This window comes from Calonectris borealis, chromosome 7, assembly GCF_964195595.1.
Source record: "Calonectris borealis chromosome 7, bCalBor7.hap1.2, whole genome shotgun sequence".
Lineage (NCBI taxonomy): Eukaryota > Metazoa > Chordata > Aves > Procellariiformes > Procellariidae > Calonectris > Calonectris borealis.
Genome location: NC_134318.1, coordinates 2,579,457 through 2,599,824, shown reverse-complemented (window position 1 = coordinate 2,599,824; position 20,368 = coordinate 2,579,457). Strand labels below are relative to the sequence as shown.

Below are 20,368 nucleotides of genomic sequence, written 5' to 3'. Positions count from 1 at the left end.
CTCGGCGCCACCGGCACTCCGCCTTTATTGCCGCGTCACCGCGCGCGCCCGCCCGCCCGCCAATAGCCGCGCGTCCGCCGCCGCCGTCAGCGCCGCCGTCAGGCCCGGAGGGCGAAGTCGAAGGGCTGGAAGTCGCGGCGGAAGGCGCGGGCCTGCGCCGCCTCCTCCGCCCGCTCCGCCGCGCACCGCCGCCAGTCGGCCCGCTGCGGCAGCGCCAGCAGCGCCTCGCTCGCCAGCACCTCCCTGCAAGCACAGCCGGCGTCACGGCCGACGTCACGCGCCGGGCGTGCCGTCAGCGCCGCGGAGGAGGGAGGGGGGAAGGCACCGACCTGCCGAAGTGCAGCGGGAAGCGGCCCCGGATGCGGTGGAAGAGCTTCTCCCCCGTGTCCAGCTCCACGTAGAAGTAGGGCGTCCCCGGCTGCGCCACCTGCGGGGCGGAGAGGCGGGGAGGGGGGCCTGCTGCGGACCCCCGCCCCCCGCAGCCTCCCGCCAGCTCTGCCCACCAGCGAGGAGCGCGGTTTTTGGGAAAGAGCAGAGAGGCGTTTCTTCAGAGAGGAAACTCAGCAAAACAACCGACCCGGAGACGCCAAACTGCATCAGCGGCTGACGTCAAACCGCAACTTCCAAGGGACAAGGAAGCGAGGGATCGCTTTCCGCTGGGATCATCGGTTGACGATGCATTCGGGGCACTACTACAATATTTTTTGTGGTTTAATTCTGCAGTTACCACTGCAGAGTTGTTAAATGACAGAGCCAGGCAGTTCCGATCATTCTTAACCTGAGCTAAGTCATCCCCTACTAATAGGGCGCATTTTTAGAGGGAGAAAAGCATGTGAAGGGACTACATTCACATTTCTCGGCGGAGAAATCAGCCTCTAAGCTTGCCAACGTGGGTGTCAATAGCTGCAGTGCCTCAGAAGGAGACAAGCATGCAGACGTGCTATTTCTGGCTCCTGCTGCAGATCAGGTCTCCCCGTGACCACTGAGCGCAAAGGAAGAAAAACCCTATGTCACCACTGACTCGTTTCTCTGATATAACAGGAAGATTTCTTTCCAATTCTTATCCAAGGGAACCTAAAACTACCTAATGTGCAGCAGCACTGAAAGAGGGTTGGTGTTTGGTATCAGAAGGAATGAATTCAGCGAGCCCTACATATCGCTGGAATAATTTTCAGATAAGCAACGCATCTGCTCTTCACGGGAACTTCACCCGGAGCAGAATACACCCGGCACATCTCCAAATCAAGTCTACAACAGCCTGCCTCCAACAGCTTAACCCTACCACACAAAGGGACCTCAGTGGGAAACGGCAGCCTAGACAGGACAGAGGGAAAGTTAAAGGTGAAACCTTGTCTCATACTTGCGTGATATCTGAGTGCTCTGGGATTTCTAATAATTCGATCTGTTGTTCCTGTGCCTGTACAATAAAGGACTCTTTAATGTCTTCGGAAGTACAGTGGTCCAATGGGACAGGAATCACCTGGAGAGGGAGAACAACATTTCCATAAAAAGAAGAAAAGACAAAACAAACCACTTGCAGAAAGCAATCAATCCATCACTGGAGCTGGTATGCTCCTCAGTACGCTCAGCGTCATCAAACAAGACAGGTGAGCACCTATCCGTACAGGCTTAAACTTATGAGATTTTCTTCTGTAGGAGCTGAACAAAAAGCTGAAAACTAAAAGCTTGAAAAAGTTCTCAGCACAGCCTTCTCCTTTCTGATCTCTGTGGTAGTTCAAGGCCGCTCTGATACAGTTACAGATCTGCCAAATACAGAAACCACCACAATAAACCATTAAATGATTGACACACAAGGACAAAAAAAAAAAGTCAAATCAAAGGGCTGGTACTGGTAGGCAATGACCAGAGTTCTGCATGTATCTTTAGATTTTCAGCCTACTTCAGTTACAAATGCAAGCACCACAGTTCGTGTGCCAGTGTGAGCCGATCAGAGTCAGAGCAAGGTCTTGCAACTTATCTGAAAACCTTGTGGGCTTTTTAATCAGTTCCATGCAGAGAAAAGTTTTCCTCACCCACTCAACACAACCAACGCTGTGCTGCTGTAACAGGAAGAATTAAATGTGGCAGAACCAGCACACTGGTTTTATTTTTGCTCTGGCTCTATCTGTGGGTAGGATGACTTCTGTCCATACTCTGGGAAGGCACAGAATAAAGAGGGAAATTTGAGGGTGAGCTTTCTCTTCCAATTCATTTGCAGATAAGTGCAAATTTATATTCATAGAATCATAGAATCATTAAAGTTGGAAAAGACCTCTAAGATCATCGAGTCCAACCGTCAACCCAACAGCACCGTGTCCCTAAGGGCCTCATCTACACATCTTTTAAATACGTCTAGGGATGGTGACTCAACCACTTCCCCAGGCAGCCTGTTCCAAGGCCTGACCACTCTTTCAGTAAAGAAATTTCTCCTAATGTCCAGCCTAAACCTCCCCTGGCACAACTTGAGGCCATTTCCTCTCGTCCTATCGCTTGTTACTTGGGAGAAGAGACCAACACCCACCTCGCTACAACCCCCTTTCAGGTAGTTGTAGAGGGCGATGAGGTCTCCCCTCAGCCTCCTCTTCTCCAGGCTAAACACCCCCAGTTCCCTCAGCCGCTCCCCATCAGACTTGTGCTCCAGACCCTTCACCAGCTTCGTTGTCCTTCTCTGGACACGCTCCAGCACCTCCATGTCCTTCTTGTAGTGAGGGGCCCAACACTGAACACAGGATTCGAGGCGCGGCCTCACCAGTGCCGAGTACAGGGGCACGATCACCTCCCTGCTCCTGCTGGCCACGCTATTTCTGATACAGGCCAGGATGCCGTTGGCCTTCTTGGCCACCTGGGCACACTGCCGGCTCATGTTCTCCCAGGGTGACACTAAAACCATACCTGTAACTGCAGATGCTGACTCCTATAGTTTCTTTCAAATAGGACATATCTCTTTCCCTTGCTTCTGAAAAATTCCTTCAGGGCAGACTTGTACTTGGTCACTTCTTCCACCACCTCTGAAGATAAGTCAACCACTGACTGATAGTGCCCAATAGGCAAAATCAAGACGTGATCAGGTAATAAACCACCTTTGGCCAGGGCAAGATAGCACTAGAGTGAAACAACACACACCAGTTACTCAGTGCAAGCAACACTTACTTACCATGCTGTGGAAATTTACTCTCTGACTGTGTTCTGAGTATCCCCCAGCCTAGCGATTCTGCCTTAGGAACAGGAAAGTCTTCTCCTCTACTTATTAGGGATTGTTTATTAGCAATTTATTAATTACTAGAGGAATGAGAAAGAGAGAGGGACTGCTAAAGGACAAAATAAAAAAATCTTTTGAATGCCAGAGAATGCCTTGTCTGCTGGAAGGCAGCTGAGTGAACTTCACCACTGTGGCTAGAATTTCTTACTATGACAAGAAAATCCACTTGAAAATTTTTAACACCTTTTAAAATAAGCCCATGGACAAACATATCCCTGTAGCAGTTTGAAGTGGATTATGCTATACAGGAGCAATAACTTTAAGCAAAGTGAATATACCAATGTTTGAATTAATCTCCAAGATGTACTTCGAGATGTCAACTTTAAATCTATCTTATCTTCTGTTTAATCTATATATAACAAAACTGGAACAAATCATCCCAGGAGATCTGGCATAACTCCAGACAGTGCATCCTGCTGCCAAAGCAGGTCCCAGTTTACACTGAGTTCACGCTGGAAAAGTTCTGCCAGATGGTAACATAAGCAAACCATGAGGGCTGGCATAGCAAAAAGTGTGCTGGCACACACTTCATGCTTCACATTCAAGCTGGCATGCTTCATTTTTTAAAAGACTTTATCTATATACTTATGTCTTTTGAGGGGAAGTGCAAAGAAACTGAAAACAAAACCAAGAGTCAGCTTCAAATAAAGTTTGTTTGTTTTTTTTAAGATTTAGAAGTGGAGATTGATATTTTATATTGTCGTGTCTTAACACGATTCTGCCGTCACGTAGCAAAGAACGTGCTATGGGTACTTACATGTGTGCCAATACTAACAACCAAGTGCTTCTCAACTTCTGGGCTGGCAAGGCAGAACCAGCAGGGCCCCGTGGGCTGTGCTTTATTGGGAGAAGAAAGAGAAACACATGTTAGCACAAGGCTTATTTGTTCTAACAAGGAATGGAACAAGATCTGGAAGAGCTGTTGTTTTCCAGCCATCCTTCCCAGTTGATAAAGAGCTGAAGATGTCAGAAGGACACAGCTCCTGGAAGCAGATCTGGTCAGAGAACTGGTGCCTCTGGTAAATTCCAGCAAGAGATGAGGTGGCAGCAGCCTCACCCTTGCTGACTGCCATTCTCGTCGAGTGCTCTGATTTAATGGAAGAGCACTAATTCCAGGAATTCAGTGGTTACAGCTCACTAATAAGAAAGCATCAGCAAATTTACAGAAACAAATCAAAATGAAGTAAAATTACTGCATAGGAGCTTTGCAAATGCAATAAACATGACTAGGCTCTCCCAAGAACTGCAGGAAACCGAACGTCCAATTCTGGGGTTCATTTCTGAGCGAAACAGTGTAACAAGGCTCTCTTCTCATGACATCAAACTCCAGAAGACTTTGGAAGTTATGTGAATATGCACAATGGCACGTTATGTCCTACAGCAGTGATGGGGGAAAACAAGAAAACCCACACACATTCTTTCATCAAAACTGACTGGCATTACAGCCAGTTGTGCCTCTGCAAGCATGTGTAGAGCACTGACACTGCGCTCGTCTTAGCATAAAGTAATTTAGCCCTTAGAACTGTTATGTGCAAGGACTATGCAAAGGGTTTGGAAATCTAATACATAAAAACTGAACAACTTAGTCTCACCTAACAAAGGCAACCAGACTTATCTACCAGAGGCATTTTTGAAGAATGTCTTCTTACCCACTGAAAGCAGTGGGAATAGCTTTCACAGAAACAAAGGGGAGGCCAACACCTACATTTGCGTTTTAAGACTGCATTTCTTTGTAACCCAGACCAACATTTCTAAAGATACATGCTTGCAATAACAGTCACTGAGAAGTCAGATCCTTAAAGATTTCATTTCAATGTCTTCAAGTCAGGCAAACTCTAATGAGATTTACAGCACAGAAATAGAGGTAACAGAAGGGCTTCCTCCCTTCCCAGTTCATTAATACTTCGTGAACTCACAGCACAGAACAATTGAAGTGGTGTTTCAAGAACTCATCAGCACCGTGATCCAGTCTCTTGCAGTCCCTCTGAATGGAAACACGCTGCTTTTGTGAAACTGCCTGTTGTCACGTTCGGAGGCCAGTCTGGTTCAGAGTGTAAATGGCATCAGCCCAACCCCAACCACCACAGATCCAACTAACTTTTAAACTATACTTTTGACTTTTCTTTTACCTATTCATTGTCAGGTTTGTAGGAAATAGAGGACACTTCATTCCTCTGTATTCCCACAGCATCCAGTACAGAGACAGAGCACGTTGGCAAGCTGACATATACAGCTCAACAGCTTGAGAAAAATGAAGAGTGGGATGGTCCGATGCCTCAAGGGAAGAGCTCAGGAAAAAAGCATACTTACGGGGTTTTTTGGCTTGCTTAGGTTGGGAGTTCCCTCTCTCTTTCCCATCTGAGGGACGTTTCTTTCCCTGATGCTTGTCCAAATCAAAGAAAAACTGACAAGCTGGTTCTTCCTGTTTAAAAAATGAAAACCAAAGCCCATTATAACTGCGTCACAGAGAGTGACTGTATGTACAAGAATTTGCTTTTTCCTGAAGAGGTGTGTAACCACCTTCGAAAAGCATCGACAGCAAAAGCGTCAATATCCTGGAACAGAATGAACTGAGCTCTCCCAGTAATGCAGCAGACTTTGCCTGCCTAGATACGCAGCCTCAGCCAGGGAAAAAATTCTGGGAGAACTGCCCCAAATTGCTATGTTCTCCTATTTAGCCTCCTGCTGAACATTCAGAATTGCTTGATTTTATGGATTATTCAAATCTCTTTTTCACTTGACAGCCAGTGCCAAAAGACTGTCTTTATTTCTTAGAGAGTTAACCTCTCAACAGACTCACAGAGAGGCTGAAACCATTTGACTAAGTTGTCATGTATGGCAAAATGCCATTAGGAGGCTTTAATGCTGCAGAGCAAAGCACTTGGGAAGAGGACGGCAAAGAGCAGGCCTGCTTATGCCAACTTAGCTTGGCTCCCACACAGGAGCACAACTGCAGTCTAAAATCCAACCCACGCTGGAAGAACTGGCATGTACAGTGGAAGCGTTTTTCCCAGTAAAATCGGCAAGTTTTCATGCCTGTCTTCAATTGGATACCGAAGCTCAAAGGTACAAGAATTTTCGCTTCCATCAAATTACTGACTGTTCGGTCTATTTAAAGCCTTGCTGCCAGGGGTTGAATGCAGCAGCAAATCTCAGCTGGGGGCGGAGAGGTTGTCACAGCTAAAGGGATCAGGCGGTGTCTGCCACCCTCGTGCCCACCCACGCTGCCAGCTGGAAGGAGCCAGCCCTTCGCTCTGTGTGCGTCCTCCAGGAGAGAGGCTGGAGAGCGGGGCTTGCACTGCCTGCCTGACACACTGTTCCAGCAAGGCCCAAGTCAAGCCTAACTTCAGGCTGAGTATTCTTCCCCCCGGCCAATGATTTCCCAACTTGGTTTCTCTACATTACATTAAGATATAAGGCATAGCTATTCACATGCCCGCATTAGCGGAGTATCCCACGATGCTTAGAGGGCAAAACGTGCTCTGCAGAGGAAGAAATCTGAGTCTCTGCGCCGATGAAGACAATCCACTTGTCTGATGATCAAATTACGAAGTTGGGGATTTCAAAGCTTCTGACACCAACAGCTCAGTGTTCGGGCCCCAGGAAGGAGCCCTTCTGCCCTCAGGTGGCAAGCAATCAATATTTAAAAGAGCATGGAGTTGGTAACTTAGGATACTTGAGAAAAAAAAACCAGTACCCAACACCTAGCTCACCAGCATTAAGGGATACAGCGGAAATGCAACATCAAAAAAAGTAGCACCTGAGTAAACAGCAGGCTAAGGGAGAAAATTGGGAGCCAATTGCAGTGGACTAATTTGTAGTCTACAAGCTTAGAAAGAATGAGACCATGCATGCTGAGGTGCCTATAGGGGACAGTCCTGAGAAGCAAGCAGATTTAACTACTGCATCACCATGCAGACCTGCAGGAAGAATCACAGAATGGGTTGGGAGAGACTTTAAAGGTTATCTTGTCCAATCCCCACCGCAATGAGCAGGGACATCTTCAACTAAATCAAGTTGCTCAAAGCCCCGTCCAACCTGACCTTGAATGTTTCCAGGAATGGGGCATCCACCACCTCTCTGGGCAACCTGTGCCAGTGTTTCACCACCCTCATCGTAAAAAAATTCTTCCTTATATCTAGTCTGAATCTCCCCTTTTTTAGTTTAAAACCATTCCCCGTTGCCCTATCACAACAGGCCCTGCTAATAAAGTCTGTCCCCATCTTTCTTATAAGCCCCCTTTCAGTGTTGAAAGGCCGCAATAAGGTCTCCCCAGAGCCTTCTCTTTTCCAGTCTGAACAACCCCAACTCTCTCATGGCCTTTCCTCATAGAAGAGGTGTTCCATCCCCCTGATCATTTTCGTGGCCCTCCTCTGGACCCACTCCAACAGGTCCATGTCTGTCCTGTGCTGAGGACCCCAGAGCTGGACGCAGCACTGCAGGGGGGGTCTCACCAGAGCGGAGCAGAGGGGCAGAACCACCTCCCTCGACCTGCTGGCCACGCTGCTGGTGATGCAGCCCAGGATACCGTTGGCTTAAGAAGGGGCAAACTGTAACAAACTCCCATGCATTGTATCTATACAATTTGGTTGATGGAAATAGTTTACACAGAACCCTGAAGTGTTTTGGACAGAAATACTCCAAGGCTAAAGCCAAACACTGTTCTAAGCTCCCTGAACACAGAGAGTGAAACCAGAGTGCACACATGAAGGAGAAGGCAGCGGTACCTCTGCACACAGGGGTGCTTTTGTCTTCTGTGCCTCCTTCCGCGATTTTCGGTATGGATTTTCAGTGACATCCTGTGGCTGTTTCACCAGCTCCGCAGGGTCCATCAAGCTCATCGGAACAATGCTGAAGGCGTAGAGATACTAGAACAAAAACAGACGGCTCAAATACAAGACGTTTTTGCCATGACTGCAACTCTGAAGAGGTCAGCTGTGAACTACGCCACCCTGAAATGGTAACACACAACTTAGCACTGCAAGAAACTCAGCAAATCAGTGTTTAAGCTAAGGCAGGACGTAAAAAACACACTCCCTGTGCCAATCTCCCACCCAGTGCAACCAAGAGTTTATGGAGTGCTTCCAAGTGGCTCACTCCTTTCACTTTAAGGAAGGGTCTTTTTGAAAAGCAGCAGTGTATCCTACTCGAAAAAGAAACGACCTTGGTCCTCGTCTCTTTCCAGGCCTTCTATCTGTCCAGAACTCCTGGACCTTTTTTTTCTTACCAGGCTTGGTTCCTATGCCTTCTTAACCACTAGCAACCTGTCCTTCTATACCAATATTCTGTAACTTTCTTAAGGGGAGAAGAGAAACAGGTTAAAAAAAAACCAAAAAAAACCCAAACAGCCCCTTCCCATCCCAGAAGTTAGTTATTTTCAAGTGATCTGTAAGGGCTCCTTTGGAATTTCGCTTCCTTCTTAAAGCAGGCCATGCGAACAGAAAATACGTAAAGCAGCTAGGGAAGAGGAAGGAATGGCAGCTTTCTAATCACTTCCGCCTGCAGCTGTTTGCACAGCTACATGCCATTTGATCAGGTAGAGAAGAACAACGGTGCCTCAGAACACATCTTGCAGCCCTTACTCTTCTGACATAATGAGCAAATGGTATCTATTGCTCAAGTGAGACAGATCCCTCCACTTCAGTCAAGCTTTTAAGTGATCGACACTGTCCTCTAGCTAGCCAGAGCTGGGCTTACTGCCCTATTACTTGTACTTGAGAAAAGAAGAAAGATTCAAGAGTGTCAGTACCTTTTTCTTGCTTGTATTGCCAACATCAGCAAGTGCAATAAACCTGCTCACATGCTGTGGGGTCTCCTGTAGCACTGTGTGATTTCTGTAAGGAAGCAAAACATGACTATACTGGCATATACAATGTAGAAAAGGACAGTGGGAAAACCACGTGTCCATGAAGCTACTCAGACAGCATGTCAGCCACATACAGTCTTTGGCCGAGAACAAGGAGGCTTGAGGAAGACTCACTCATGAGATCTAACAGCAAACAGCTGCACAGACCAAAATGACATCTCATTGCAGTCCAAATACAGAGATGAGAGGACAATTCACTAGTCTGAAAACAGCTAAACCTTTAAAGTGTTTCCTGTGGAAAGGATAATAATCTTACCCAACATTAACACAACAGCCTTAGTTTTATTTGTAGGTTGTTCTGACCCCTACCTAGTCACATTTTCTATACAAAGTTATGACTGAAGACACCAGTCTCGTCACCACACAAGAGCTTTTCCACGATACATTTTCAGAGATACACTCCTGAATTAGCCTGAACACTGTTTAAATGCGACTAATGGCAACTAACTTGGCATCAGATTCACTGCAATGTACTCGGACAAGTGTTGTCAGCAATGGCACAGTTTTCAAGGCATTATGGTAATAAGATGTATCTGAGAAACAATCTTGACCCTGTGTTAGGACTGGACAACTTCATAAAATTATTTTAAAGGTGTCCTCCTGAGTTCTTTAAAAATTGAACTCTTATTAGAAAACAAATGAGATTTCACATGGTCTTACAAACCTGTAAGGAAGTCTTTCATAATAGGCCTTCTCCAGGGCAGCAAAGTGGTACCTTGGTTTGAGACTTGCAGCTAGATCAGATACTAACTTGGAGCCACATTTCTTGGTATCTATTTCTCCCTACAAAATAGAAACCAGGTTTTATTTAAAAAACCCTGTCAGATTGCAGTGAAAAGAAACAGTTTTATACAGAACTGCAAGCTGGAAATGTAGAGACTGACTGTAGTGGTTGCCATTCCCTGGAAGTGGAAAAAAAAGTCAAAAGAGCTTGATCTCTTATCACCAACCAGAGCCAACTCATTTATTCCATTCTGTGTACTCAGGGTTTGCATCCACTCATTTCATCAATCCAAGTTTGTCATACTTTCCTTCTCTTGGTCTGGTGAAGCCAGGGCAGCACAGAGTGAGTTTGGCAAACACCAACAGATGTCAAAATCATTAAGACAAGTTTTGACCACATGCCCAGAGTGCCAAAGCTTTAGTGCATGAGTCAAGCGAATAGGAAAGCTCTGAGGTTTCCTTAGGAAGCAAAATTTATCCCACTCCCAACACTGAGAAGTCAGCGCAAAACAAAACACAACCAAAGACCAGACTTCAAACCATTTCCTTGGCTCTTCTTTGTGCTGTCTTTTCTCCATTAGCCTTAGACTGAGAAGTGAAGTAGGGAAGGAAAACAACAAAGGAAGAGAGAAGTTCAGAAACAGCCTCTGTCTGTTACGCATAACTTGTTATCTTTCGTAAGAGCACGGGGAATGAGACTGACCTGGCAGGCATCTGTCACAGCCCTTCATTGCGGCAGCAGGACAGGCACTAACCCACCTTCAGAAAAGCAGTTTTCCCTTCAGTGCTCCCTCCTGCTGCCTTCGCAGGAGGCATGGGAGAGGGGAACCCAGCAGTGTCTGCACTGAGGGCTGGCTGCTTCCAGCCCCTCTGAAAATACCCAGAGCTACGAAGCATCTCGGGAAAAGGAAGCCCACAGACTTCTCCAGGGAGTCAATTCTCATCCATGCACCTCACACCACTTTTGCTGAAAGAGAAACTTCAGGTGACAAAGAGCAAGAGACCTAATTGTTCGTTCCTCAAACTTCCTGCATTATTTGAGTGATGGGATTTCAGGGTCTCAGCGCACAAGGGAATCTCCAAGACTTATTACTGAAATCCTCAGGTGATAAAGTACACACTCCAACAAGATGCAATTTGAATATAATCACTATTAATGTACTCGTCTGTTAATCCAAGTCAGTACATTCTCAGAAAATTAATGCCGAGGGAAGACAAGTGCGGAATGATACACTGAACCACTACAGAGAATCCCCATTAGAATTTCAAGACCCGAGTTTTCTTTTTAAGCCAGAACATCCCTACAACTTGTTTCTCTCCAACTCCCTAGGCTAGTGGGGTTGGGTTTGTTTGAGGGGGGAGATGAGGGAGGGTTCTTTATGCTTTCAGACTGAGGATCATATCTCCTTTTGGATGTCGGAAGATACTGAGAGGAAGCAAAAAGTGTACTTTTGCACGGTATGCGGCCTTGCTCTCCAGGAAGGTTTCAGATCGCCTGAACTTACAACTGGAAAGTCACTTCTGCTGAGGACCATTAACAACAGAAAATTGGACACAAACGAAACAACATCCTCAAAATCCAGACAGAGGAAGAATCAGATCATTTAGTACAGCTGACTGATACTTAAGGAAATAAACACCAAAACGCTTAAAAAGTTTTGAAGGGGGGAGAAAGAATGACTTAATGTCAAGTGGTATTGAAGATGCTTAGAGCACAGCATTCCACATCAGAGACTTAGCAGCATCGTTCCACAGCAACTGCAACCAACTGAATTCAGAGCAACATTTGTGATCAGATGAATTGTCTGATTTTTCAGGAAGGGACAGATAAAACACCCTGAAGTTTCACAAATCCCCCTCCCCATTGGTCCTTCTCTGAAGAGCCAGAACATCCGCTGTTAGTTTTTTACTCTTGGCTTTCTCAAGCACTCGGAGATGGCCCAATAGCCAATAGCCCAAATTGCCACAGCAAGCAGAAAGGCAATCCTTTGTTAAATCCATCTGGAAACCCGTTCCACCAGAAAACAGAACACTTACCGCACTGTTGGCAAAAGTCCCCACATCTCTGGGCCAGGGGGACGTCAGCAATATATCCACACCTTTGAAGCTTGGGGTTGATAACAAAGATGTTTTTAACTCTGCCACATCCTTTGCGCTAAAACTGTAGGCAGGAGCTGGCTCATCCTGGGACTCGGTACCACTCAGGTACGCGATCTGCAGTCCGGAAGTACCACTGTAAAGACCTCGACGGCCTGCATTAATACACCGGCACGCACTTGAGATGTAGACATTGCAAGTAATCTCTTAGTCGCATCACAGACAGAGGACCAAATTCAGCAGTCCTCCCTTACTTCTACCGAAACTGTCCTTACAGACAGCTCATTTTCTGTGCCCATAAACTGCGGTAAAGACGTGTTTTAGCACAATGGCTTGAACCCTGCCAACAGTGAAGACGCTGTTCAGATAACCCCCATTCTTCTCTCCTCACTGCTATCTTGCTTCCCAAAAATCACGCCGTATCAAAAGCTTGGTATGAAGGCTGAGTAAAAAAAGCCAATTGCAAGTGCCTTTACTTGTTACGTTTTTTGTCAGGTGGCATTCTAGAAAGAAACAGGTTTTTCCTTTTACCTTTGCTACAGCTTCATTACCTCTAAAGACGACACTTCTTACCTCTGCTACTCCAGTACAGCCTCAGAGCATAGCAAAATCATACTGCAGGTAGGAAACCTTCACCATACACAGATGGGCACTCTATGGGAATAAGATATTCTCAAAGAAGAGGCTCTTTCAACTACTTTTGGTTAGCAAGGTCAGTGTTAGAAAACAACAAAAAAAGCAGGGTTCTCTTTCACATTTTACACAGCAGCTGTATCAGCCTTTCAACATAGAGTTCAACTCCAGTCTGAACCCCAGAATAAGAAATGCCACCTTAAAATTTCCAGAAAAAGGAATGGCTTTGAAGTGGGATGATCAGAAAACATTCATGAAGGCACCACCAGGCAAACACACATCCCTTATCAAAAACCACCTGCAGCCTTACCTAAATAAGTGATGTTCTCAGCTAATTCGCAGCCGCTGACATCTGGAAAAAAGCTCACGGTCTCTTGGTCATTAGCGCCAAGCACGTAGGTTGGAATTGGAGCTGAGGAAGAAAACCACATGCATTCAGTCTGCTTGAATTCAAATACATTAGCACAAGTTCAATCCACATTTAGTAGGAGTCGCAGCAGGTCCCATCCATTCCTACAGACCCCAACACCACTCCTTTGCAGTGTGCTGAGGAGCAATAAGCGCAGAACAAAAAACCTTCCCTCAAAACAAGTCCCCAAGCCTGCTGTTTCCACAGATGCATATAGCACCAGCAGAGAATAACCTCTGGTTTAACTACAACTCGCTCCACTGCCTACGTAGGAAGATCAGGTCCAAAATGATCCATAGCCCTAAAAACATGGGTCTTCCCTAGGGCAATGCTAAGTAAATACTAGAGTACAGGAACACTTGTGATTGTTTAAGCTGATCTAAATTCATATGGTATCAAAAAACTGCAAACCATTGATGTTTTAGGGGAAAAGCTCAAGTTCATCAGCTCTTTGATTCACTTGGTAGAGGCACTTGCTGCATGACTTCGCCTAGAACTGGTGGATATAATTAAAAAAAAGCAATGGGAAGTACCAGTTTTAATTTCTCTATGGCGAGGTGATCAATAAAAATTTATTTCTCCAAACAGCGTAAGTCAAGTCTTTTCAAGCTATTAAAAGTTAGAAAAAGCAACGACCCATGTCAGAGACACCTCCTGTAGATTTCCAGGCAGACCAGTACACCAGTAAGCTGGTCAACAGTTCACCTGGTCAGCAGGTGCTAAGTTTTTCACTGAACAAAAAACAGCAATAGTTTCCTGTTTAAGAAGGGAGAGCAGTAGCAATACAGCAGCTCTGCTACAGCTGTTGTTAAGTGTTGCTTGAAGTCCCAGCTCCCACAGTCAGAAGATACAGGAGACCGCTCTCAATTGCAGAGCAGAGTTTGAAAATCTTATGAATGGCTTAAAACCAAAATGAAACACAAATCTTGTTTGTATCTATGTGCGTATAGGTGAGGTTATAAGCTACAGATTTTTTCAACAGTTCAAAAGGTAAACACAATTCAAGTGAGGATGAGCAAAAATGCATCAGTCCAGGGAAGACTTTGCTGTTAACACCCAATCTTCTCCCTGCGCGCCCAGGAGAGCTTCCTTGGGGAGCGAAGTTTAAACCAGTAACAATTCTTACAGTCTCAGAGCAACAGGAACACAAGGCAGCATGCCTCGCCACGGCAAGTCCTCAGCTACGAGCAGCAAACAGGACAGTCTTTGTCCAGACGGCTCACACAGATGCACAAACAAGAGGGGGATAACAGGGGAGTGATGCAGCAGCAGAGAGGAACTGGAAAGCAAGAGTCCCAGCTCCTTTCTGGCTTGCCTCACGCCAGGGGGCAAGCTGAAGAGGAAAGAGGAACACTACAAGTGCTCATGAGGTAGCATCTCCTTTACAAGAGGGGTGTGGAAAGAGGCAGAGAAGCCCACATAGGACTTGTCATATCCATGGCTGGCAAAAAGTCTTCAGCACAAGGGCTGCGGGGACCAAGGAGCAGCGGGCAAATCCTGCTCCTTCGGAAAGCCTTCTGATCTCCATGGCTGAAGAACAGAGATGCTCAGCCCCCCAGCACCTCTGCTTTCCCCCTTCTCCTCGGGCCTGAACGCAGAGTGGGCAGGCCACTTGGACACGTGCATCTTTGTGCTCCCGAGTCCGAGAGCGTGACAGAAATGAGTTTTGTTTTAAAACAAACCCATCTTTGCCTCCTCTGTGGAGTTTTCCTACTTGAGTTTAACTGTTTTAATATTACACCGTTTAACTGCGACTTCTGAATTCAAAAGCACACTGCGATGAGACAGTGAAGTGGGTCGCAAAATAGTGCAATCACCAGCATCCAGAGTGACAACGCCTTCCTTACCTTTCTTGGCCCCTGTGCGATACTCTGCCCATTCTGTCTCTGAAGTAGAGCCAAAAAAATTCCCAACACACAAAAGCATCTAAAAACATCAGATAAAGCGAGAGTTGCCATTTGACCATAGACACAACTTTTTCACCGATACGCTGTATTGTCACAACACGGCGACGTGCATCACTTCAACAGCATTTTGTTTGGTATGGTAAAGAGGTTCCTCTATGTTTATCTGCATCTAGTATTAAACACGTAATAGCAACGTTAACGGGTTTGAACGTGACAAAGAGACAGTTGCTCTCCCGCGCTGTCTGCCCACAGATTATGGCTCCTCCCAACACTTTGGTGCTGGACGAGGAGGACTGAGGGGGTGCAAAGCCCCCTCCACCGGCCCCTTTGTACACCGAGCAGGAAGAGCAGGGTCACGGCCCCAGAGGGACGCGGGCGGCTCCGGACAGCAACACCTGCCCCAGCACCCCCAGCGCATCCCTTCCACACGAAACCCGCCCAGGAACTTCTCCCGCGTCACCCCGGGCAGGCTCCTGACCTGAGCCATCCCAACGCCCCTGCTCACCCACAGGGCGGGTACGAGCCCCCCACGCGGAACAGCCCCGCTCACCCTCTCCCGGTGCCCCGCAGGGAGCGGAGCGGGACACCCCGCGCCCGGTCCCCCCCAGCCCCCCGGAGCCTTACGTCGAAGCGGCCGCTCTTGCCCTGGATGGCCCGGACCCGCCCGAAGAGCGTCTCCAGCCGCCCCTCCACGTCGCCACACGCCAGCCTGCGGGACACGGCGCGTCAGCGGCGGGCACGGCACAGCAAGGCCCCGCCGCCCGCCGCGCCTCAGCGGCCTCCTGCCCCGCGGCCGCCTCGCGCCGCCCGCCCCGTCCCGCCCCGTCCCGTCCCGTCCCGTCCCGCCCCGCCGCACTCACACGCGCAGCGGCGCAGCCGCCATCGCGGAGGTGCTAGATCCGGAGGGGCGCCGCCGAGCCCCGAACCCCTCGCCGCTTCCGGGTGCGCCACCCAAAGCGCTCCCCCGACGCTTCCGGGTGCGCCGCCCAAAGCGCTCCGCCGACGCTTCCGGGTGCGCCGCCCAAAGCGCTCCGCCGACGCTTCCGGGTGCGCCGCCCAAAGCGCTCCGCCGAGGCTTCCGGGTGCGCCACCCAAAGCGCCCCGCCGACCCTTCCGGGGAGAGCGGCGGTGTCTGGGCGGGAGCGAGCGAGAGGGCGCGTCAGGGCTGTGCCTGTCGGCAGCCGGCGCCCAGGAGGGCTGACGGAGTTGCCTGGCGTCCGTGCGGGGCCCCTCTCCCTTGCCTGCCAGCTACGGGAGAGGCTCCCGAGGGCTGGAGAAAAGCAAATGTCCCCCCTCTCTTCCAGAGGGAGGCCAGAAGGAGGATCCGGGGAGCTGCCGGCCAGACGGGCCTCGCTGCCATCCCTGGGGAGGGGATGGAGCAACCAACCCTGGAAACCATCTCCAGGCACGTGAAGGCCAGGAGGGTGATCAGGAGGAGTCTGCGTGGGTTTGCCAAGGGGAAATCACACTTCCCCAGTCTGATTGTCTTCTACAGTGAGGTGACCATGTGCACCATCAGCCAGCTGGCAGGTGGTGCAAAGCTGGGAGGAGTGGCTGAGACACCAGAGGGTCATGCTGCCATCCTGAGAGACCTCGACAGGCTGGAGAATTGGGCTGAGAGGAACCTCATGAAGTTCAACCAAGGGAAGTGCAAAGTCCTGGGGAAAATTACCCCCATGCACCAGGACATGCTGGGGGATGACAGGTTGGAAAGTAGCTCTGTAGAAAAGGACCTGGGGGTCCTGACTGACAACGAATTGGACATGATATAAGATGATATGAGAAACGAGAGGTTTCATCTTGGCAGAACTTTTTTACAGTGAGAACAACCATTCACTGGAACAACCTCCCCAGAGATGTGGTGTGTGATAAATGACTTAGTCCCAAACAGGATTCCAATTTAAGTTTACAGTTTATTAAATGAATAGAGGCAAGCAAACAGCGCTGGGTGCGCCGGGTCTCTGCTCTACCAAGACGCACACTGTACAGTTCCCGCCTTGAGTTTATATCCCCCCGCTAATACATATTCATAACTATTCCACGAATGGCGTATCTTCTTCGGTGCATGCCCTCTTGCTTATCACTATGCAGTTAGCAACAAAACCAGTTTAAGCTGGTATTCCAGAATGTTCCTTAGGTGGCTTTTGCAAGAGGCAAGAACAAAAGTTGAAACTTAATTTCAAAGATTGGGCTCCTCCACCCACACAACCAGGACGCAGAGGCCCCGCAGACACACCCGCCAAGGCACCATCAGGACAGTCCCTCTGGAACAGACCCGATGACTTGAACTATCTTCTTTTTAAGGCAACCATTAGCCTGCGGTTATACAAGAACAATCAGAATGGTTAAAGATTACATATACAGAGAGGGTCACACTTTCACCATGCAGCCCTAGCATTGTTCCATATTGACACGAATCAAGTGAACACATTTCACAATCCCTCATCTTCTTTTTTTATGGTATCGATTCGTGGTGGTGTTTCCAGTCGAGTCAATACTTGCCGAATTGGTATCAATTTCAGATCTTCTTTTGTTTTTATTATCATCAGGGAATGGGTTTTCTCTTTCCCTGGTTCTGGATTAATAGGTACTGCAGATATCTGCATTCCTTGTATAACTGAGTGTATTAGTCTAGTGAAACAAGGTATTAAACATGGAATTATTAACAATCCTCCACATATCCCCAATACAACTATCCCAATTTTAGTAAGCCAATCACCACCCCTAAAATCCCCCCATAATCCTTCTAGATTGATTCCATTCCAAGTTTGAACTGGGACGTGCAATTTTCTTCATTTCTTTTACAAGCTCATTTACAGCTTTTCCCTCATCATCAATTTCTAAACAACAATTACTAAGATTAAATTTTCCACAAACACCCCCGTCTTGTGCTAGCAAATAATCCAAAGCTAAACGATTCTGATACAAAGCAGTTCTCATCTTGGTGTTTTGTTTTGCAATTAATCCAAGTGCATCTCCAGTTTTATTTACAATTATTTCTACTACAGCTTGTAACCTAATTATTCTATTAAGCATATATATTGGGGTCCTGTAGCCCCAGGATCCGTCTTCTGCCCATGTAGCTGGATCATAATAGGCAATGATTCTCTCAGGAGGCCATTCGTTATTTTTCCAATCTCCAATTTGCAGGCTCCGTTTATGGCGTCTTTTCCTTAACTCATTAGCTTCAGTATACACTTGGACTCCTATAATCGCTCTCCCCGATTTATGGGTAACAGGAAAAAACTAGGTCTTATAGTCCCTAATACACAAGATCCTGTCCAATTCTTTGGCAAATATGCATATGCTAGTCTGCCACAAATCCAATAATGTCCTTCAGGAGTTGGCCAACCATTTGATATATTTGTTCCATTGGTCCAATTCTTAAATTGATTATTCATTTCCAGTGGGCTTCCCCACTTATCCCAGCTATTCTGGGTTTCATTCCTTAAATAACCTCCTTCACACTCCAGGTTACCCACTTGTCTTCCATTTTCTTTTAGATTTTGCCAACAACTCCTTCCAATTATGCTCGTTTGGAGTACCCATTGTTGTTTCCTATTACCCTTTCCCATTGTTTTCCAAACTTGGGGATCACATATGTTGCTCTCCATAGCTTCCCATGGCCATCGTTCACCTTGATTTGTTCCACCACAAACATAACAATTAGTTATATTCAATGAAGTAGCAATGTTTTCAGCAAGATTTACAAACAGATTTTTAGCAACCGTGGGAATTTCATATTTCACTCCTGTTTCCATTTCATGATAAAATGAGTTAAATAACAGTCTATGTTGCACCGATTCCTTTGCCCTTTCTTTTATTTCAATATTAATAACTGTACCTGGGTCTTCTCCGGTTCCATATATCATAAGTCCAATTTTGGTTACTTTTTTCTGTTTCCACATTTCTAAATTTATAAGAGTTATATTTACGGAGTTACAGGAACTGGCTGTACAATTAGAAAAGGCTGTCTGTTTTTCAATTTTTGCCTCCAATTTGGATCCTTTACACTTCTGGGGTAAACCCCAACTAGATTCTGTGCTCCAACAGACACAACCCCACCCGGTTTTTCCACAAAAATCGTAACTTCTAGCAAGATATTCTGTATCACAGTTATAGCAATAGGGTGCCTCCTTAGTTCTGGGACATAAATATTTTGGTTGATTACTATAATATCGTCTCCACTCTAAGCTCCCACAATTAGTATATGAATCATCATCTATACTATCGCATGCATCAAAAATTACCGACACCGATGTACTCAAATTGGCTATAACCTTACTTGTTCCCATTAGTCTTCCCGAATTTGTCTTCATTTCCACCCAATATTGATAAGGGAGTTCTTTTGGATCATAGCATACGGTCCTGTTACCTTCTCTGCATAGAGCATACTGGGTTTGGTTATAAATGCAGATTCCTGTTTTCTGGCCCTTGCAGTCATAGAAAGTGTGATACACCAAGGTCTGGGAACTTACCCGTCCCCTTCTAGTAGTCACCACGCACTGACTGCAGTTGTTTGCCGTAGTCAGGGTCAAAGAACTCACCCCAAGTAGCAGAGCTAGAAGAGGTCCGGTAAGGGCCATAGTGATCGGCGGTCACAGCCCGAAGGGGTTGCAGCCCTTGGCAGACCTTTTCAAGCCGCAACACCGGTTCCCTCTCCGGTCTTGCCCTCTTCTTTAATCTTAAGGGGTGGCCTCTTCCAATTTGTATGCTATGTCCCAAAAATCTGGTGTATACTGTGGATAGCCTATTGTTATCCCTAAGGGGTAATGCTTAACTGATCCCTGTTATTAATAAATTGTCTCCCCTAATGGGTATCCATTCAGGAGTCTCTCCGTTCACCAATTCTACAGGAGTAGTCACAATAAAATTCCCACAGCAACTTAGCTTATACTCTTTGATTAAGGCCTCTTCAAGTTCGTCTGACGGTTAGCTTAGTTTCTCCGGGTTCAGATGTGACTCTCCACTCCTTCGCTGGACCTTTCACTCGCGACACGTGTCCATCCTTTTTCGGCAGTTCTCACAGCTGTTTCTGTAGTTAATAAAACAAGAAAAGGTCCTTCCCAGAGGGGAGATAGATTTCCTTCTTTCCATGTTTTTATTAGAACTTTATCTCCTGGTTCTAACTGATGAATTGCAAATCCCAAAGGTGGTGTTTGGGCCACCATCCCAATCTCTCTTAATTCTTTTAATCTTTTTCCAATGATAATTATATATTGTTGGATACTATGATCCTCAATTACATTGTTCCCCAGAGGCATTCCTTGAAAATAAGGCATGCCATATAACATTTCATATGGTGATAATCCAGTCTCACTATGTCGTTTAGTTCTTATATTTAAAAGTGCCAATGGTAAGCATTTCGTCCAGGGCATTTGTGTCTCAATCATCAATTTAGCTAATTGTTTTATTGTTTGATTCATTCTTTCTACCTTCCCCGAGCTTTGTGGGTGCCACGGAGTGTGGTATTC

At 46.8% G+C, this 20,368-nt stretch overlaps 1 protein-coding gene and 1 non-coding gene across 6 annotated transcripts; both read right to left on the bottom strand.

Moving 5' to 3' along the window:
• Positions 1-5: 5 nt before the first annotated feature.
• Positions 6-15,868, bottom strand: CWF19L1 (CWF19 like cell cycle control factor 1). Of its 5 annotated transcripts, XM_075154014.1 has the most exons (14): positions 15,755-15,868; positions 15,519-15,603; positions 14,835-14,913; positions 12,889-12,990; positions 11,886-12,100; positions 9,790-9,908; positions 9,009-9,093; positions 7,987-8,127; positions 5,570-5,681; positions 4,017-4,096; positions 2,893-3,102; positions 1,361-1,480; positions 330-427; positions 6-243 (listed from the first exon to the last, which is right to left on the bottom strand). In XM_075154014.1, the coding sequence occupies exons 1-14, from the start codon at positions 15,775-15,777 to the stop codon at positions 99-101; spliced, it is 1,614 nt and encodes a 537-aa protein (XP_075010115.1). In that variant the 5' UTR covers positions 15,778-15,868; the 3' UTR covers positions 6-98. The 5 variants fall into 5 exon arrangements, with proteins under 5 accessions (XP_075010115.1, XP_075010118.1, XP_075010116.1 ...); XM_075154017.1 differs by lacking the exon at positions 2,893-3,102 and having other exon boundaries at positions 8-243; XM_075154015.1 differs by lacking the exon at positions 15,519-15,603 and having other exon boundaries at positions 8-243; positions 15,755-15,773.
• LOC142084655 (small nucleolar RNA SNORA12) lies at positions 1,649-1,790 on the bottom strand. The gene has a single exon (XR_012674407.1). It is a non-coding gene; the product is annotated as a small nucleolar RNA SNORA12 (small nucleolar RNA).
• Positions 15,869-20,368: the final 4,500 nt, after the last annotated feature.

Coding starts and splice junctions, on each gene's coding strand:
- CWF19L1 (XM_075154014.1), bottom strand. CDS start 15,777: ATGGCGGCTGCGCCGCTGCGCGT. Junction 12,101..12,888: donor TGAGAACATCACTTATTTAG/GTAAGGCTGCAG, acceptor GTATTAATGCAG/GCCGTCGAGGTCTTTACAGT. Junction 4,097..5,569: donor TAAGCAAGCCAAAAAACCCC/GTAAGTATGCTT, acceptor CTCCCAATAAAG/CACAGCCCACGGGGCCCTGC.